General features: G+C 42.3%; 1 protein-coding gene across 2 annotated transcripts in view; it reads left to right on the top strand.

Moving 5' to 3' along the window:
• Positions 1-19,007, top strand: part of KCND3 (potassium voltage-gated channel subfamily D member 3) — a 412,167-nt gene extending 393,160 nt beyond the window's left edge. For both annotated transcript variants that reach the window (XM_066598663.1, XM_066598662.1), the window contains 2 exons: positions 10,323-10,570; positions 18,358-19,007. In XM_066598663.1, the coding sequence (XP_066454760.1) occupies positions 10,323-10,570; positions 18,358-18,553 (444 nt within the window). In that variant the 3' untranslated portion in view covers positions 18,554-19,007. The remainder of the gene's footprint in view (positions 1-10,322; positions 10,571-18,357) is intronic.
• Positions 19,008-19,291: the final 284 nt, after the last annotated feature.

Below are 19,291 nucleotides of genomic sequence, written 5' to 3'. Positions count from 1 at the left end.
TTCCTTCTCGTTGCTACCTATAAGCAGGTGAGGAGGGCTTTATATTCCTACCCCTGCCTTTGTCCATTGCTGTTTATTCAGTTCTGTTGGTGGTCTGGTCGGAGCAGGTCGGAGCCTCTATTCTGAGTGAATCTATCTCCATACATATAAGTGCTGATCTGTCTTTCCTTTCTTTATTGGTGTTCTTCACAAGAGCTCTGCTATACTTAGTGTATCACTTCAGGTGCCCTGTCAGGATTAGTCAGGTCCCAGGAGAAGACTGTGGGGCCGTCCTTAGCAGGACGCTAACTCTGCATTCAGGCAGGGGTTCCCTATCTTCATGCTTAGCAAGGGACTAGTGTCATCCATCTTCTCTAACCTGGTGTGGAGAATTCTTCTCAGCAATATACTGCATGTATTTTTGCAGTTCAGTGTGAACGCCACCCTACATCAGGGCTGGGCGTGGTGTCTATGGCTACTCAGAAGTGACATAATTAACAGCCATACATTTTTTCAGAGGGTTCTTGTTTTTGCCCTTACATTTCCATGGATTCCATTAAAGCGTTGTCTAATCAGCTTAGGTCTCAGGCTATTGAGGTTTCAGAGGTTAAGTAGCAATGTTTGGGTGGAATGGGTTTTGTGAAGAAGCCTAAGTTAGATTTAGCAGATCAGTTCTCTGGTAAAATACAGGAATTTTTTGCTTTTAAAGCATCCTGCAAGTTATACTTTAGACGGCGTCATATGTCCTCAGGTGATGATTCTCAGAGGGTGGGATGGTGATTTCCAGGTCACAGGGAGACCCTCAGACTTGGGCTTTTTCCTTCCTCCGACTTCTGAGGCTTTGTCATCAAGCTGATTTTTTTTTCTGATTTGAGGTGTATTTACGATGACCCCAATAGGGTATCTCTGGCTGAGGGTAAAAAAAGGGAAAGTCACTCATTGGGGATTTTTGCACAGAGTTTCGCCAATGGGCAACTGAGATCCAGTGGAATGACCCAGCATTGTGGAGTCAATTTTGCTTTATGCTTTGTGACAAGATTAAAGACCTAATGGTTTCATATCCCGCACCTAGAAGTCTAGAAAAGCCATGTCACTAGCCATACGGACTGGTCAATGAGTTAGAAAGTGGGTGAGTGAGCAATCTTTGGCCATATCCACGGAATCCGTGGATCTTGATGAACCCATGCAGTTGGGCTCATTGTCTGGTGGAGCTGAGAGAAGGCGAAAGCAAAGGTTTTTTTTAGATAGTGGAGCCAGAATCAATTTAATTCAGCTTATGGTGGCCAAACGTCTGGGACTAATTCTTAGACCTTTGGACTGTCCTATACCTATATGAGCCATTGATTCCACCCCTCTGTCCCAAAGGTGTTTAACATTTTTTTTTCTGATGTTTGTTTAAAGATTGGGTTATTTTATACTAAGAAAATAGTTTTGTTTGTTATGGAGTCTTTCCCTACACAAGTGGTGCTGGGATTGCCATGGCTAAAGTTGTACAACCCGATGGTGAATTGGGAAAAGGGGGGACTTTGTTAAAGAGAGCCCTTCCTGTAGGCATAACTGCATTCAGTAAATATTTCCGCTGTACAAGTTGAAGAATTGCCTGAATACATCAAAGATTTTGCTGATGTCGTTTCTAAGGAAGGGGCAGATAAATTACCACTTCATATGGAGGGGGATTGTACTGTGGATCTCATTCTGGATTGCAAGTTACCAAAGAGTCACGTTTGGATTTTAGAGAACTTACTGAGATCCCTAAGTGCAACCCTTATCCGTTCCCACTCATTTCAGATTTTTTTTAACTAATTAACAGGTGTCAGTTGGTTTTCTGAGTTGGACTTGCGTGGGGCATACGACTTAATACAGATCAGATAGGGGGGTAAATGGAAAACAGCCTTCAACACTCCCGAAGGCCATTTTGAGAATCTAGTGATGCCCTTTGGTTTGACTAATGCTCCCACAGCGTTTCAGGCATTCATAAATGAAGCACTTCAGAAGTTCATTGAAAGTTTTGCATTCGTCTATCTGGATGATATTCTACATAATACGCTAGGCTGAAAAAATACAAATGTCCATCCTGCTCAGCCTATTTCCATCCCCCAACCCCTTGTTGATCCAGAGGAAGGCAAAGAAAAGCAATGAGCAGAAGCCAATTTTCCCTCATTCTGGGAAAAAAAAATTCCTTCCCAATTTCATCATGGCAGTCAGAGTAATCCCTGGATCAACATTTGAGATCAACAATCCTTCAGATTTTTTAATGTCTATATCCTGTAATGTTGTAGTGCTCCAAAAAGACATCTAGCCCCCTTTGAAATTCTTCTATCTATTTGCTACCATCACATCCTCAGGCAGAGAGTTCCACAGTCTAACTGCCTTTACATTAAAGAACCCCATTCTGTGTTGTTGATGAAACCTGCTTTCCACTAACCGTAGAGGATGCCCTCTTGTTACTAACTTTGTCCTGAGTATAAACAGATCATGGGAGAGATCCTTGTATTGTCCCCTTGTGTATTTATACATAGTTATTTGTTCTCCCATTAACCATCTTTTTTCTAGGGTGAATATTCCCAATTTTGATAGTGTCCCTGGGTTTTCCCTGTCCTCCTATTCCATTTATTAATTTAGTGTTCCTTCTTTGAACCACCCCAAGCATTGCAATGTATTACCTTAGTATTGCTGTCCAAAACTGTACACAGTATTCCATGTGAGGCCCGACAAGTGCCTTATATAGTGTTTTTCAACTCCAGTCCTCAGGGACCACCAACAGGTCATGTTATCAGGATATCCTATAGTAAGAACTCCTGTAGCAATGTCTGAGGCACCAACAATAATTACCTCACCTGTGCAATACTGAGGAAATGCTGAAAGCATGACCTGTTGGGGGTCCCTGAAGACTGGAGTTGGGGAACACTGCCTAATATAGTGGAAGAATAATGTTCTCGTCCCTCACTCCTATACCTCTTTTAATGCACCCCAAGTCTTTATTTGCCTTCGTAGCAGCTGACTGGAATTGGTTGCTCCAATTGAGTCTACAGTCAACTACTAACCCCAGGTCTTTTTCCATTTCACTTTTCCCTAGCAGTACCCCATTTAGTGCATATTGGTGATATCTGTTTCTCTTGCCCATGTGCATAACCTTACATTAATCGATGTTAAACTTTATTTGCCATTTGTCTACCAAAGCCCCCAATTTATCTAGGTTAGTTTGCAGCTATACATTGTCCTCCATTGTATTAATTATCTTGTATAATTTTGTATCATCTGCAAATATTGATATTTTACTGTGCAGTCCCTCTATGAGTTCGTTAATAAATATATTGAACAGAATGGAGCCTAATATTGAACCCTGTGGCACCACATTAGTGACAGTGGCTCAATCAGAGTATGAACCATTAATTACCACCCTCTGCTTTCTATCTCCGAGCCAGTTCTTTACCCAACTGCACGCATTTTCGCCCAGACTGAGCTGTCTCATTTTATATATTACCTATTATGCAGCACGGTGTCAAATGCTTTGGAAAAATCCATATATGTGAGATCAATAGACTCCCCCAGGTCCAGCCTAGAATGTACTCGTAGAAGCTGATCAAGTTGGTTTGACATGATTGACCCATCATGAACCCATGCTGATGAGGGGTTATACCGTTGTTTTCCTTGAGGTATTCTAGGATGGCATCTCTTAGAAACCCCTTGAATATTTTTCCCATTATTGAAGTGAGACTTACCGGCCTATAATTACTAGGCTCTCTTTTTGTATATTGTAACCACATTGGCCATCCGTCTATCCAGTGGTACAACCGTGGTCTCAATAGAGTCCCTAAATATAAGAAACAGCGGTCTGTCTATCACACCACTTAGTTCCCTTAGAACCCTTGGATCTATTCCATCAGGGCCCGGCAATTTGTCAATTTTAATCTTTTTTAGCTGGCTCTGCACTTCCTCCTGCATTAGGCAGGTGATATTTAGTGGGGGGTGGGGTTTCATTTTATCCCCTTGCATCTTGTGTGACATTTCTTTTTCTCTCGTGAATAAACTTGAGAAACCACTATTTAAAAGATTTGCCTCCCCCCCCCCCCCCCCATCATCTTCTATGGTTGCTCCTGCATTATTTGTTAAAGGGCCATTGTTTTCAGTGAAAATCTTTTTAGCGTTTATATAATTGAAAAATAGTTTATGATTATTTTTGTTCTCTTTGGCTCCTCCTTGGAAGTTTTTTTATCTTTTACTTACATATGTTTTTTCCCTGTATGTTTTTAGCGCTTCTTCACTGCCTTCTAATTTTAAAAATTTAAACGCTTTCTTTTTTTCACTTATCGCCCCCTTTACAGTCTTGATGAGCCACATTGGTTTCCTTTTGGACATAGTTCTTTTATTTTTGAACTGCTCACATGAGGTATTTAGGATGTTTTTGAGCTCCTCCCATTTGTCGTCTGTATTGTTATTTTTGAGGACATTGTCCCACTTAATGTTGCCAAGAGTAATTCTGAGCTGATCAAGTTTTGCCTTGCTAACGTTTAGGTTTTTTGTTACTCCCTGATAAGGCTTCCTATTGAATAACAACTGGAAACTAATTATATTGTGGTCACTATTTCCCAAGTGTCCCCCAGCTAGCACCCCCATGATTCTGTCTGGTCTGTTGGTTAATAATAAGTCCAGAATGGTCCTCCCTCTAGTTGGCTCCTGCACAAGTTGGGTAAGGTAATTATCTTTAATTGTTCTCAAGAACTTATCATCCTTGTGAGATTTGTAGGTTTCATCTTCCCATATTATATCTGGATAACTAAAGTCCCCCATAATAATTACTGCATTTCGGTTTGACATTTCTTCTATTTGTCTTAGTAATAAGTTTTCAGTTTCTTCTGTTAGTTTTGGTGGCCTATAAAAAAACTTAAATCAGGATTATATTAGTCTCCCCTCCCTGTATTTCCCATAAAGATTTTGTGTGCTCATCTCCTACACCTATCTCTTTTCGTAGTGTCAGCATTAAGTAGGATTTAACATAAAGACATACCTCTCCCCCTTTCCGGGTTCCACAGTCTCTTCTGAAGAGGTTGTAACCCTGTAAGTTCACCGCCATGTTGCATTCTTCATCAAGCCATGTTTCAGTTATGCCAACTATATTGAAGTTTCATTCAGACACTTTCGCTTCAAGTTCACTCACTTTACTAATCAGACTTCTTGCATTCGTTGCCATACAGTTATATGGTTGTGGTTATTTGTATTCATTATGCTACTTATGGTCCTATTAGCTGCTCTATCAGTTCTATCTGTACTAACCACCCCTCTGCTCAACCCCCATTTCCCTTCCTTAATTCCAGAACTCTGTCTACACTGTCTTCCCCCTTATATCTCTTTTTGTCCTCCGCCTGGTCCCTAGTTTAAACACTCTTCCAACTTTCTAGCCATCTTTTCACCCAGCACAACTGCACCCTGTCCATTGATATGCAGCCCATTCTTATGGTAAAGCCTGTAGCAAAGTCAGCCCAGTTCTCCAGGAACCCAAACCCTTCTTGCTTACACCAACTCCAGAGCCACTTGTTTACCTCCCTAATATCCTGCTGCCAATGTGTACCATGACTCCTGGATAGTCACCAGCCCCTCCCAGTAATCTGTCAACTCGATTTGTAATTTGTCGAACTCGAGCGCCAGGAATGCAACACACTGTTTGATGATCCTGGTCTTTGTGGCAGATTGCCCCATTTGTCCCCCTTATAATCAAATACCCACCACTAGAACCTGTCTAGCCTGCCCTGCACTCCCCTTCCCCTTCTTACTGTTGCAGTCATCTCCCTGGTAGTCAGACGTCATGTTGTGCTGCAGCAGTGCTAACCCTGTGAAAGCATCCCCCTCATCTGCCAACTTTGCAAACTTGTTGGGTATGCCAGTTCAGGACTAGCCTCCTTGGTTCTCTACCTCTTCTAACTGTCACCCAGCTAGCTGCCTGTTCCCCCTGCTCTCCCGAACTACCATCCACTCCCACATCTTCCCCAGTGAGTGTCCGCTCAGTGAGCAGCAAACTCCTTTCAAGGTTGTCAATGGATCTCAGTGTTGCAAGTTGCTCATTTAGATACAGGATCTTGGCTTCCAAATTCGCAATGTACTCGCATCTCCTACAATAGTATGCACCCTCGACCGGCTGGTCAAGGATTGTATATATTTCACAAGATGCACATCGGACAGGACTGTCAAGCGTGGAGCACATTCTAGTGGGGATCTACTATTTAACTTAACAAAAAAATGAAAAACAACTAGATCACATTCTTCATGCGCCTCTGCCCATTCGCACCCGCTCGCGTGCCTCAAACTGCTTGCTCCCTCTCGCGTGCCCTTGCCTGTTCACTCCCTTCTGCGTGCTTCCGAACATCAAGCCCTCTCGTGCGCCTCTGACCATTCGCTCCCTCTCGTGTGCCTCCGACTGTTTGCTCCCTCTTGAGCCCCTCCAACCGTTTGCTCCCTCTCTTGTGCCTCTGCCCGTTCGCTCCCTCTCGCGTGCCTCCGCGCTTTTTTTTCTTTAAACACTCCTATACTTCTTTTGACTGTTCGCTCTGTCACATTGGTTCACGCGCCCACCGCTTGTACACACTCACCTGCACTCATTTATGCACACTCATTTACCTTCTCTCACTTACATGCACTCACTTACGCATACAGAATTATACTTATCTGCCTGTCTCAGCAGCAATCTACACAGCTCCCTTTTATCCTTGGTCTGGCTGGCGATGAAGTCGGCCACCAGGCGGGACTCCTATCTCTCACCGGCGTCTGCTCTCCGCTGATGGCACTCCTGGCTCCAGGTCCCTATCCTCCTCTCCACGCCAGATAGATTCCTCCAGCTGCTCCTCTGCAGCCACAGATGCCGTCTTACCTGGCGGCCTGGCAGCTCCAATGCTTCCTGTGTCCCTGCTCCCCTAGTTCCCGCCTGAGGTCATTTGTTTTTTCTCTCAATTATGATTGTCATATTTTGCAAATTCGACAGTTGTTGCAAGCTCTTCATGATAACGACCTTTTTGCCAAAAGGGAGAAGTGTATTTTCGCCATACAGGAAATTACCTTTCTGGGGCATGTTATAACCCCAGATGGATTTAAAATGGATCCAGAGAAAGTCTGAGCTGTTTTAGACTGGGTTCAGCCAGAGAATTTGAAGGCACTTCAAAGATTCTTTGGGTTCACCAATTACTATCAAAAGTTTTTATACAGATTTTGGAAATGGTTAAACCCTTGACAGATATGATGAAGAAGGGTTCCTTTTCTTCTGAATGGTCTCCGAAAGCGTTACATGCATTTGAGGCTTTGAAGAGGTGTTTTGCAACGGCTCCTATTATGGTACTGCCAGATTCATTCTGGCCTTTTGTTGTAGAGGGGAATGTCTTGAAGGTTGGGGTAGGGGCAGTTCTGTCTCAAGGCACAAGAGAATTGAAGAATCTTTGTCCGTATACCTTATTTTCACGGACGTTTATCTCAACCAACCAAAATTATGACATTGGTGAGAGAAAGTTGTTGGCCATAAAATTGGGCCTTTGAGGAGTGGTCATTGTTCTTTTCCCACTTTGATTTTGTTGTCACATATTGTCCTGGTAGTCGGAATATCAATGCAGATGCTCTCTCTAGTAGTTTTATCCCGGTGGTCTCTGACAAACCCCCTGCACCCATTCTATCCAAAGGGGAGGTGGTGTCAGTGGTTTCCCTAGATCTGGAAGAGCAGATTCATAAGGCACAAGATTTGGCTCCTTCAGGCCTGCCAGAGGGGAAACTTTTTTTTCCTCTACATTTGAGGCTTCAAGTACTCACTGAAATACATAGTTCTATTCTGGTAGGTCATCCAGGCATTAACAATACTAGAAGGTTTTTAAATGGAATCTTTTGGTGGCCGTCATTAAGACGGGATGTTTTTAGTTATGTTTCCTCTTGCGAAGTTTGTGCTAGAACCAAATTGCCTTGGAATCTCCCTGCCAGGAAGTTGTTGCCTCTGCCGAGGCCTGAGAGACCCTGGACTTATCTGTCCATGGATTTCATCACTGACTTGCCTTACTCGGACAGAAACACTATTATCTGGGTGGTGATTGATCGATTCAGCAAGATTGCTCTGCCTAGTCTGCCTAATGCTAAAAGATTGGCTAAACTGTTCACAGCTCATGTTCTTAGGTTACATGGGATACCATCTAACATTGTCTCTGACTGGGCTGCTCAGTTTGTATCTGGTTCTGGTGTTTTATGTGTCGCCAGTTAGGAATACAGCTTTCTTTTATTTCTGAGAAAGGGTTTTGGGTGTGGTTCCTTCTCTGTGCTACCTATCAGCAGGTGAGGAGGGCTTTATATTCCTACCCCTGCCTTTGTCTATTGCTGTTAATTCAGTTCTGATGGTGGTCTGGTGAGAGCAGATTAGAGCCTCTATTCTGAGTGAAGCTATCTCCATACACATAAGTGCTGATCTATCTTTTCTTTCTTTATTGGTTTTCTTCACAAGAGCTCTGCTATACTTAGTATATCACTTTATTTGCTCTGTCAGGGATAGTCAAGTCCCATAGTAGTCTTCTCAGCATCATACTGCAGGTATCTTTGGAGTTCAGTGTGAATGCCACCCTTCATTTGGGCTGGGCATGATGTCTAGCGCCACTCAGACGTGACAGTAGAAATGGGATGCACCATGGCAGAGGCAAGAAGAAGCATTAGGTGGCACAGCATTGTGTGGGGGTAGAGGGTGAAAGCAGGGACATATCTACAGTATAGGGGATGCAGAGGATGCAGTTGCACCCGGGCCTAGGAGCCTTAAGGGGCCCATAGGATATTTCCTCCATATAGGGAGCCCAGTGCTATGAATAAAGTATTACAGTTGGAGGCCCTGTTACAGATTTCGCATTGGGGCCCACACTTCAAGTTACGCCTCTGATGAAAAATAGGAGAGGGAAGGGCAGCAGGAAAAGAAACAAGTTGGCAGGGGCTCTTGCTGGGGAACAAGCTGAAAACACTAGGTGACAGGTCTCTCTGGGTGGAAGAAGGGGTAGAGGGAACCAAAAGTGTCATGGATGATTGGGTGGTCTGCGGCAGAAACAAACTGACAAGGGCCCTATCAAGGGGCAGTAAATGGGCAGGAGCTCTCTTGCAGGACAAAGGGCAGACACTAGATGGCACGGTTCTATTGGGGAGGAGAGGTTCAGCAGGTGGTGCCGAGCAGGTGGTTTTTTATCCATTCTGCCATGATGGTGACCCTGTATATTATCATATATTATTATACACTTTATATTATTCCATCCCTACCACAAAGTCCCACCGCAATAGTAAAATAATTTCAAGTATGTGATTACTATGTGAAGAAAGCAGATATATTTGACCCAGCACACACAGAAGACACTATATCTGTGTTAATGAATGTAGCATAAATCACATTGGGTTGTAATAAATAGGATAATTTGGGACTATGTCTAAACAATGAAACCAGTGAAAATGCCCACTCTTGGTTTTGAGTTCATTTGTGTGTTATCTACGCCCAGATTGTTAATGTGTAATACAGAGAAAAAGTTTGCTAAACATAAGAAATGAAAGTTCAGATGGAGTAGAGGGAAAATAGATCCGTGGATAATAGATTGTGTTTTTATAGTAAACTCTATATAGCACAGTAGGCAGGATTTTGCAACAAAAGCATTCTGCAAAAATAATGGAAGTAAAGTACTGCAGAAAAAAATGTTATTCCTGTTTAAATGAGAAGTAATATCAGCACATTAAACCAGGAAAGCAAGACGAGGTTATAGCACTTTTTAAAGTCTCTTTGTGCCATAAAATCGAAGTGCACTTTATCCTTACCATTTATCTATTCATAAAATAAACACATAACGCCATTCCAAAAGTTCACATCTGAATCTCAACAACCCCGTTAAAGGGCCGTGAATGGCTTTTTGTTCACAGTAGGAGAAGCCATAATTATACCATTTTTTTAAACAGGTTAAGCTACCAAGGGTTGTTTGCTTTCTTTCCAGAAACAGCGCCACCAATGGATGGCGTCTGATATTGCAGCTCAGACTCACTCACTTGAATGGGGCTGAACTGCAAAACTCAGCACAGTTAATGAATAAGCTACCCTGTTTCTAGGGAAAAAACAAACTTTTTTTTTTACTTTGTCAACCCCTTTTAACTTTAATTTTAAAGTAAAGATACACAATTTGTCTATTGAGAAAGGAGTTTATTAATAAGCACCAGATTTAAAGTGAGTTTTGCTTACTTAGAAGTTAAAAGCCCTTTCTGTTCTGTATGTCCAAGTGTTAGCGAGGCATTCTGTAAAGTCAGCAGTATGTTGAGTCCGTGTGTTAGAAGTGCTATAATCATTCTGGCATTGATATTTTGTTTCTCTTCAGAACCATGAGTTCATGGATGAACAGATGTTTGAACAGAACTGCCGTGAGAGCTCCATGCAGAACTATCCATCCAGCCGCAGCCCATCATTGTCCAGCCACCATGGACTGTCAACATCTTGCTGTTCTCGTCGGAACAAAAAGACAACACATCTCCCTAACTCTAATGTTCCAGCTACAAGGCTACGAAGCATGCAAGAGCTTAGCACTATCCACATCCAGTGTGGAGATCAACCTTCTTTAACTACAAGGTATGGATAAGATGGCAAGAATTAAAGCACAAGGTGCTACATACAGTATAGTGCAAAACTCAAAGTAGCTAGCTACAAGTCCTATGGCACGGTTGTATTATTAAAGGGGTATTATGGTTTCAGCAAGTAAAAGTTATCAAGAAGTATCGATTTGTCATGGTTTTCAAGATCTCTGCTTGCTATTAGACCGTTTTACATCTGCATCGGAACCACCGGACGGAGATTCTGGCTCAGATCTGGCTCAGAATACAACAAGAAAAGGCACTGCATGGCTTTTTCTTTTGTCCAAAAGCCGGCCAGTTGGGTGGAAAGCAGACAAACCCCATTATACTTAATGGGGTCCATTTGACGCTGTTTGGATTTTTGGGAGGCAAAATAAAAAAATGAGCATTTTGCCTGTTTTTTTGTTGTTTTTTTTAAGCTCTTTGCCGTGCAGGATAAACAGTGTGTTCAATTTGTTGTACGAGTCGTTACAGATACGATGATACCAAATATGTGGGATTTCTATTTTTTTATATTAATAGGGAAAGAGCGCAAAAAAAGTTTTTTTAACTTTTTTTTTTTTAAACAAGATTTTTTATTTTTATTTGTTTTACACTTTTTATATCCCTGTAGGGGACTAGCAGTACCATAGCAGCTGTGATCGCTATGATAAACCCATGTAGGTGGTTAAAAGCAGAGATCAATGTTCTCATTGAACTTGAGTGTTGCAGCGGGAGGCCAGCTCCCACTGCGGGATGGCATGGGATTAGCTTCTGATCCCGTGCCATCCACATGAGGTAAGGTTACGTCCTGTGGTGTTAAGGGGTTAAAGCGAGAAGGAAAAAGCGAAAATGGGAAAAAAGGGGCTTAATAAGCTGTAAGCCTGCGAGGTGCACTACATGTATTAGTGGTACGGGCACAGTTTCTATGTCTCATCTATGTGCAAGTATAATACTAAGCAGCCACCCCCCTGCAATATGCGGTAGGGGTATGACGGGTTGTTCATCAGCATTCTTGCACCTGTGCAAACAAAGCCATATAGTAATTTGTCTGTTTGCACACCGCTGGGAAGTTTTGTTTCCACATGCCCTTGTATCTCTGTATCAGTAAAGACACATATCTAGTAACTAGACTATAACGGTAATAAGTCGTGCACCCCTTTGGCCATCATACGGACATCTTTTCATCTACTGCAATAGTGATCCTTATTAAGGTCGCCAGTACAGCTCGTGGAATCTGTAATGAATGGATACAGAAAGTAATTCCAAAAATTGTATAACTTTTCATTGTACAAAGAACAACTTTTATGTGCTGAAACGATACTATCTCTTTAAGAATTCATCAGTGAAACAGAGCTGAAAGAATGGTCACAAAAGATGTTTATTGGGAATCATAACGAATCTCATTGTACCGCTTGCTTAGTAAATAGAGCTGTTAGTGGAAGCAATTCTGAGCACAATAGGGGGCCGAGTCTCAAAGAGGGAAGAGGGATTACAAAGTAATGAAGGTGTGTAAAAATAGAAGATTTATGATACACCAAGCCAGTACAATGAAGCAGAGTAGACAGGAAATACTAGACGATACGGAAGAAGTGTTTGGAAAACACAAACACAGTTTATCCAAAGGTAGAAGATCAACAGCTGACAATTTTAGGATGTTTAGAAATGTCTTATTCTGTATTGTTCTGCAAGTATCCATTGAATCTAGATACATTAAAACAACAGGTAGGCGAAGCCCACAGCAATGCTGTTGGGTCTCAGCAGACCCAGATCAGCCCTGCCAGAGTCTAAGACCACTTTCAGACGTATTTTAGCTTAATCTTTGATGGGTGTTTTTCGGGCCATAAGGTAAATATGTATCCATCCACATGACTGTATTTTTCTTGGACGTTTTTAAAAAATGCTTCATGACCTAGCAGAAGGGAACAGCCAGATTCACCCTCATTGATTTCAATGAGAGTGAAGCTGCCTATTAGGTTTTCTGTTCTGACACTGATGATGACAGCGGGTCAGACAATCAGCTGATTGCCTGAGATCTAGAGTGGCAAATCCCCAGCAATCAACTATTGATGACCTATCCTAAGGATAGATCATCAATAGTCTTTGCCTGGAAAACCCCAGTAACCCCTTAATGTACCAGGACATGCAGTTACATCCTGGGCATGTGGGGTTGTATGGAGGGGGATTGGAAGCAGATCCCGCCCTATGCAATGTGGGCGTCAGCCGTTTCTCACACCTATCGGCAACAGTCACGATCATGATTGCGGCAGTTAATACTTTAAATGTCGTCATTTCTGAGAAAAACATTTAAACGCCCCGATTAGAGTTTGGGGGTCCCGCAATGAAATCTCCCAAGGCTGCCGTTGCAGATTGACTATGGCATGGCTTGATAGATTGCCTGTCAGATCATGGTATAATGTAATACTGTGGTAGTCATTATACTGCAGGAGTGATCAACCGATTACAAGTTCAAGTCCCCTCTGAGGACTAAAGATAAAAAGTAAAAATCAGTTTTAAAAAGTTTTATTAATTATTGTTATTATTATTATTAATAATAATTAATTAAAAAGGTAATAAAAGTTTAAATTGCCTTTTTCACATAGTTCTAATAAAAAAGTAAAAAAAACCCACAAAAACATATTTGGTATTGCTGCATCCGTCAATAGAAAAAAAAGCAAGAATTGCGCTTTTTGGTCACCAAGAAAAAGTTTAACAAATGCAATCAAAAAACAGTATGTACACCAAAATGCTACCAATAGAAACTACAGGATAACTTGCAAATAACGAGCCCTCGCACAACTACGGTATGTAAACATTAAAAAAAAGTTCTGGCTGTCAGAAGATGGCAGCAGAAAATAATTTTATTTTATTCTAAAGATGTTTTATTTTTTAAGATTATCCAGAAAAAAACTATATAAAGTTGGTATCGTAGAAATCAAACTGACCCATAGAATAAAGTTATCCGGTCATTTTTGCAGCCGTGTACTCTATAGAAACAAGACCCCTCCCAAAGATCCCGGAATTGTGTTTTTTTTCCATCTTACTCCGCTTAGAATTTTTAAAACGTTTCTCAGTAAGTTATATGGTACATTTAAATGTAACACTGAAAAATACAAGTCGCCCTTAAAAAGAAGCCCTCAGACATCCACGTCGATGGATAAATAACAGAGTTATGATTTTTTTCAAAGTGGGGAGAAAAAAAACAAAAATGAAAAAAAAAAGTAGGTAGTCATTAAGGGGTTAAATGCCTACTTTTTAGGGAATTGTATAAAAAGCAATTCCTTAAAAAATTTATTTCAGAAAAATTTGTCTTCCCTAACCATCAGTGATCTGCAGCAGGCTTAGTTTGACTTCCTACCTAATGCATGCATCTTGAGGAAAGAATATATGCCAGTGTCAGCGCCACTAACCCCGATGGTAGAAGTAACCTATAAAGAACTGCAACCTGCTATAGTAAGGAAGAAATCTCACACAAATCCCTCGTTCTGGCATTCACACAACCACCTGGCCTGAAACAAAAATTAATTAGGAGGAAACTTGATTTTCATGATGAAGATATTGCCAAGAAGCAGTCATGGAACAGCATCCTCTGCTGTGTGCGGCCACACGAATGAATCATCTACTCTGGTGGGGAGAAAACAAATGAAGGAGAGATTAGAAAATCGTGCGAGCTGTAATATGGGTGGGCTGGGGAAATGGGGAAATAAGATACCTGTTACCTGCCCCCAAAAAACAGTTTTTTAATGCCCCATTGGGGCATTCTGAGTTCCTAGAGCGGAGGATCCCGAATGTCCAATAGGCCATGTAATACATCGTTTGTCCAGGGGGTTGTGCTGCAGTGACCATGAAAATGTAGGCCGCTTTCACATGACCAAGAAAATCGTGCAAGATTTGTGTGTAGCGAGACGCACAAATCTGAACCCCATTCTTTTGAATGGGGTCATACACATGAGGAATTTTTTCCCGTCTCGCCGGTCAGGAAAGAAATCATGTCCTATCTTTGGGCGTTCCCTCTCAACGCCTTGCATTGCCCATTGTTTTCAATGGGGCCAGCAAATCATTCCACGGTGTTCGAGGTGCACGCAAGTGCCGTGCGATGTGAGGTTTCCTATTGAAAAAATAGGAAACAATCCGCGATCCTCCTCCGCGGCTTTTAGGATCGCTACTTCCCTTAAGTGATGCAAGGCATTTTTAACACAAAAACACAGCGCATCCGTAAGGACATTGCATGTTGGCGAGTGCGATATTGGGCCAGGTTTACAGCCCGAGATCACTCTCACCGGTGTGAAATTAGCCTTAGACCGGCTTCACACAAGTGTATGCATAATTTCATGCACATGAGCATCGCTGAACGAACGTTGCTTTTTTGCATGTGCATCAGCATATTTTACTGTACTTTTTGCGCACAAGGCATCTGCAAAAAAAAAAAAGCTCTGATGCTCCCAGCCATTGAAATGGCCAATTATTCTAATGAGTTCAAGATGTGTTCTTCTTCCTGCGCAATTACGCAGTGTTCATGTTGCGTATTGTTCATCCCCGTTGACTTCAATGTGGCGTTTTGGTGTGCCAATATGCAGGAATTAAGGCTGGTTTAGACACAACGATTCTCTTAAAAATTGCTAAAAGCCGTCTTTTGAGCAAGAATCGTTGGGTCTAACTGCACTGACATTGTGCAGTTTTCGTTAGGCAGTCGCTGATCATTGCCTTTCAGCATGCTGAGAGAGAACTATCAGCCTTATTGGGAATTCACAGTGGGAAACCGCTGATACTATTGTTTCAGCTATATCCCGCTCCATGAACACAGTTGGGATATGGCAAACACAGTGGTCAAGCAGTGTGTTCTGCATACTCCACACGGAGCGCACAGCTGTATACCAGCTGAGCGCTCCCTGAACAGCTGGGGGATGAAGAACACGGGGGTCTAGCTGTATTCTGCATACCCTGCTCGGAGCGCTCAGCTGTATCACAAAAAGAGAACCGATGGATGCAGAAGACAAGCGGCCCCACTTTTCTTCTGTATGCCCCGCTCGTAGTACAAAGTGATCGATCAAAACTGTCAATCAAACTGCTGTAAGAGCGATCACTTTGCCCTCTAAATGCACACAACGATTATCGCTCGTTGTGTCTAATCCAGGCATTACTAAGGTTTCCCCACAGATGATAGGGAGACACCTTGTGATAAGATCCTTCTAACGACATAGACAACTCCTTTAATGCTGTTACAGACTCACGCACGCATGTACAACGGAGGTTTTTTATGACAAATTTTTTCTGCAAAAATATTACAGAATAAAAATTGGGTTCTATTAGACTCTGTGGGGGACCGGTGATTACACAGAGTAAGATGTGCCACGGATTCATTCTGGCACATCCTGTGGTGGCTGTGCGCCACTTGCAGAAATTTATGGCAAATCAAATCTGCCATAGATCTGTACTGTAATTTATTCCAGTTTCTGAAGTAAATTATAATGAATTTGATATGCCATGGCAAGCCACGCCCCCTCTCATCAAGCCCCACCCACTCTTTACAAAAGTGGTAAGAGCGGCAGAAACAGCTGAAAAGTTACACATTTTTGAGAAAGTGGGACTTGCATGAAAATGTGTGACTATTCTAAGTCAGAATTCTGCTGTTAAGGTTTTTATGCATTCCCCAATAGGGATATTCTCCTTTAGTCTAACTACATACGGGCGAGCACGATATGGGGCTGTGAATCCCGCACCAATATCACGCTCCTACCGATGTGAAATCCCCATACATGCGAGGTATTTCATGACAGAACAGCTTCACATCCTGTCGGGGATGCAGGGATCCACCGGCGCGGCTGTCACAGCCATGGCTGAGGATCGTGGGGTTTCTCCCATTACTTTCAATGTGGCAGCCGCTGTTGCCACCGGTCCCCTTGAAAGCAATGTGGCTGCGATGCGAGAGCACGCAGCAAGATAGAACATGCCACAATGTGTCTCCCACATCACATCGCAGAGCCATGCAGGAAAACATCGCTCATGTGTATTCTTTTGAATGGGGTTTTATTTTTGCGGGTTTTGTGCGTCTCACAACGCACAAATCTCATGTGTTTTTATTGCCTGTGTGCAGCCGGCCTTAGAAGCCTGAATTTAGGGGAATATATCTCCACCCACACAGAACCCAGTGAGCCTGTACAGCAGAGTTGTGCAGTAATTGCAGTATGGGCACACGTATATAGAGAACATGCTGTGTTCTTTTTTGCACTTGCGTATTACGCAATTTCGACACGCTAATGTGAGTGAAACTGCATAAGGCAATGTTATTGATTGCCTGTGCACGCGTAATAGGCGGTAATCATACACCTGTGTGAGGCGGGCCTTAGGGAGAGAACCTAGAAGGTGTGAGAAGAATTATAAGGCCATGCATGTGTCTCTGGGAAATGTATTCAAATGGAAAGATGGAACAATGCCTCTACAGCGCCATCTATTAGAAGGTATTATTCCTGCAAGTCAATGTCTGGCCCTTTAGCCAGTCTTGTGACAATGACTGGGAATATTCTTCTCTAGAAGAAAAGATAACCTGCCTATTTTGGGGGGGTTTGCATTGTAGAGGCATTGTTTCCTGTTCTCATTTGCATAAAGAGGAGCATGCATTACCATATAAGTCTTCTCCCACCTCTCCCTAAGGCTAATTTCACACGGGCAAGCGCAATATCTGTTTCAGAAACGTCAGATTCCCCAGAAGATGCAATGCGCTTTGGTGTCAAAAATGCCTGGCATCACTTCAAGGAAGTAGCGATCCTCCACAAAGGATTGACAGGCATTTCCCATTGTTTTCAATGGAAAACCTCGCAAACCATTGCAATCACATGCACCTTGCACGCCGTGTGATGCTTTTGCTGACCCCATTGAAAACAATGGGCAATGCGTTCTGAGAGATCGCCCAAAGATAGGACATGCAGTGAGACTGGATAGAACAATAATTAGAGTCAATGGGTTCCATCAAGTTCTACTGGTTTTCCTCAACTGACAGTGGCGGTGTGCCGGTTTTTTTTTCTGTTCTTCTATTCCATGATGGAGCAGCAGATCGGAAATTTCAAACAAAAATATAAAATGGAAACTGGAGGCAAGTACAATAATTCTAGTCAATGGCTTCCGTCAAGCGGCACTGGTCTTCATCACCTGACAGATCGGTTTGCCGTTTTTTTCGTTTTTCTATTCCATGATGTAACAGAAATTTGAAACAAAAATATAAAATGGAAACTGGATGGAACTACAATAATTATTGTCAATGGGTTCCGTCAAGCGCTACTGCTTCTCATCACCTGCCGTTTTTTTTTCATTGTTCTGTTCCATGATGGAGCAGAAGAGCGGAAATTTCAAGCAAAACTATAAACAGAGTCTAAATCTATCAAGGAAAGATTAAACATACCGTATTATGACGGATTCACCTAGCCCATTAATAAGGCAGTGTACTTACTTGTGAGAGTCCCAATTTCTGGCTAATGCAAAATAATAGCTATATAGAAAAAAGCAAAAATCATCAAAAGTAAAATTGCCTGCCTCGCATATTAAACAAATCTGGACTCCTTTAAAAGAAATCAAATGCAAAAAGCTGAAGCTGTGATTCATTGAACGCATCCTCCCCGTGATGCCAAGAATCATGACAGCTCTGTCAGCATTCCTGAAATGTAGCGATCATGGCTCTGTAGGAGAGACTTTTCAAGTGCTCCGAATTACCGTACGACGGCCCAGAACAGTACAAAGCATCCGGCGACTTTATTAACACTTTCAGCCTTTTCTTTCTACTTTCTACCAGCTGAACTATTTTCTATCTTCCAGTCGATCCAGCCTGAACCTGAAGTCAGACGATGGCTTAAGATCAAACTGCAAGTCTGCACAGATCACAACAGCGATCATTAGCATCCCAACTCCCCCAGCTCTGACACCCGAAGGCGAGAACCGACCCGCAAGCCCACCTGGACGCACCACAAACATTCACAGTGCAAGCAACGTTGTAAAAGTCTCCGCGTTGTAAAAAAAACACTGTAACTAGCATAGCGAATCGAGGCTGCCGTGTCGTGTCCTTTTTTGCTGCAAAATAGTGGAATTAGCAGTGAAGAAGTGACAAAGCTTCTGCTAAACTTGCCATTTACCACCATGGAAAAATTCATGAAGGAGCACTGGCTATATACATATACACCTATACTCATGCCTATAGGGTTATGTATATTTTTGATGTTGGCTGCTAGGAAGTTTCATGGCAAGTCAAGGAGTTAACACGAAAAGCAAATTGACAACACTGTGTCTAAACACCTTTTTTTAAGGTTTTCAGTGGATAATATTTATTCATGAAGAAAATGACTCATCTTACAAAAAAAAATCTATAAAAATAAGGGATTGACAAGAAGTAATTTTTGAAGGTCGTCGAAGGGGAACAGGGACAAACCAATGCAATTTTCTTCTTGTAAGAGAATCTGCAAGCAACCAAAATGACACAAAAGTTTTGTGTTTCTGATAAAAGGTCGGACTTAGGGGTTGGGGTGGGCTTTGGGAAAACTGGTCAAAGAAAATTCTATTTTCCTGCATTTTCTGTGAGAGTGGACATTGAACTGTTCAGAGAACAGAATAGCTCCTAGCACATTTCAGGACGGGCACATTGTAGATGCGAGCACACACACCCTCACACTCATCTTCCCTTGCTGATGTTCTTAATCCTTAGAGAATTTTTTTGTATTAGCCTTCTTACGTCCAAGCAGTGCAGACTGTGATGTTG

The sequence above is a fragment of the Eleutherodactylus coqui genome, chromosome 4 (genome assembly GCF_035609145.1).
Source record: "Eleutherodactylus coqui strain aEleCoq1 chromosome 4, aEleCoq1.hap1, whole genome shotgun sequence".
Taxonomy (NCBI): domain Eukaryota; kingdom Metazoa; phylum Chordata; class Amphibia; order Anura; family Eleutherodactylidae; genus Eleutherodactylus; species Eleutherodactylus coqui.
Note: the sequence above shows the minus strand (reverse complement) of the source record. Positions and strands in the feature narration are given on the sequence as shown.